General features: G+C 44.4%; 1 protein-coding gene across 1 annotated transcript in view; it reads left to right on the forward strand.

Annotated features, from left to right (window-relative positions):
• Positions 1 to 848: 848 nt before the first annotated feature.
• The window catches only part of VOLCADRAFT_90904 (uncharacterized protein), a gene marked incomplete at both ends in the record, with an annotated part of 9,221 nt that continues 8,801 nt past the window's right edge, over positions 849 to 1,268 (forward strand). Inside the window, one exon of the mRNA XM_002950312.1 lies at positions 849 to 911. Within this exon, the coding sequence (XP_002950358.1) occupies positions 849 to 911 (63 nt within the window). The remainder of the gene's footprint in view (positions 912 to 1,268) is intronic.

Here is a 1,268-nt window from a genome sequence, read left to right on the forward strand (position 1 = left end):
TCAGCATATGCATCTGCAGCAGATGCAGTCTTCTGTTACATTACAGTAATGCCGTACCCGCTTAATACGCGCTTCATATGCACGTATGCACCTATGCACCTATGCTTCATATGCACATGCGCGCATGTGTTTCATATGCACGAATGCTTCATATGCAAGCATATGCCACATGCGATGTGCAGCTTCATATGCTTCATATGCTTCATATGCTTCATATGCTTCATATGCACATATGCACGTATGCTTCAGATGCACATATGCACATATGTACATATGCACATATGCACATATGCACATATGCACATATGCACATGTGTTCCATATGCACAAATGCTTCATATGCAAGCATATGCCACATGCGATGTGCAATCATATGTGATCTGCAAGCATATGCGATCTGCAAGCATATGCCACATTCGATGTGCAAGCATATGCGATCTGCAAGCATATGCGATCTGCAAGCATATGCGATCTGCAAGCATATGCCAGATGCGATCTGCAAGCACATGCCACATTCGATGTGCAAACATATGCGATCTGCAAGCATATGCGATCTGCAAGCATATGCAATCTGCAAGCATATACCACATTCGCAATCTGCAAGCATATACCACATCAGCCATCAGCTAGCACAGGAGCTACGGCCCACTCGCGCGAACAGCGCGCTCTAGTTGTCTGTCTGTCCGTCCGTCCGGAGCGTTTTGGAAATTCCGCGCCGGGAGCGTGCCATACGCGATTAAGACCGCGCCCATAATAACGGGAGGTCGCCGGTTCGATCCCTACCGCGATTATGTTTTATGTTTCATATATGTGCATATATGTACATATATGTATATGTGATATGCAATATGCAGCGATATGCAGCGATATGCGATATGCAGCGATATGTAATTTGCGGTATGCGATATGCGGTATGTGATATGCGTGCGATATGCCATATGCAGCGATATGGGATATGCGATATGCGATATGCAATATGCGATATGCAATATGCGACATGCGATATGCGATATGCGATATGCAATATGCAATATGCGATATGCGATATGCGATATGCAATATGCGATATGCAATATGCAATATGCAATATGCGATATGCAATATGCAATATGCGATATGCAATATACGATATGCATCTGCATTATGCAAGCATACACAGTCTGCAAGCATGTGCCATTTGCGATCTGCAAGCATATGCGATCTGCAAGCATATGCCATATGCGATCTGCAAGCATATGCCAAATGCAAGCATCTGGCAAATGCAAGCA

This window comes from Volvox carteri (assembly GCF_000143455.1).
Source record: "Volvox carteri f. nagariensis unplaced genomic scaffold VOLCAscaffold_18, whole genome shotgun sequence".
NCBI classification, from domain to species: domain Eukaryota; kingdom Viridiplantae; phylum Chlorophyta; class Chlorophyceae; order Chlamydomonadales; family Volvocaceae; genus Volvox; species Volvox carteri.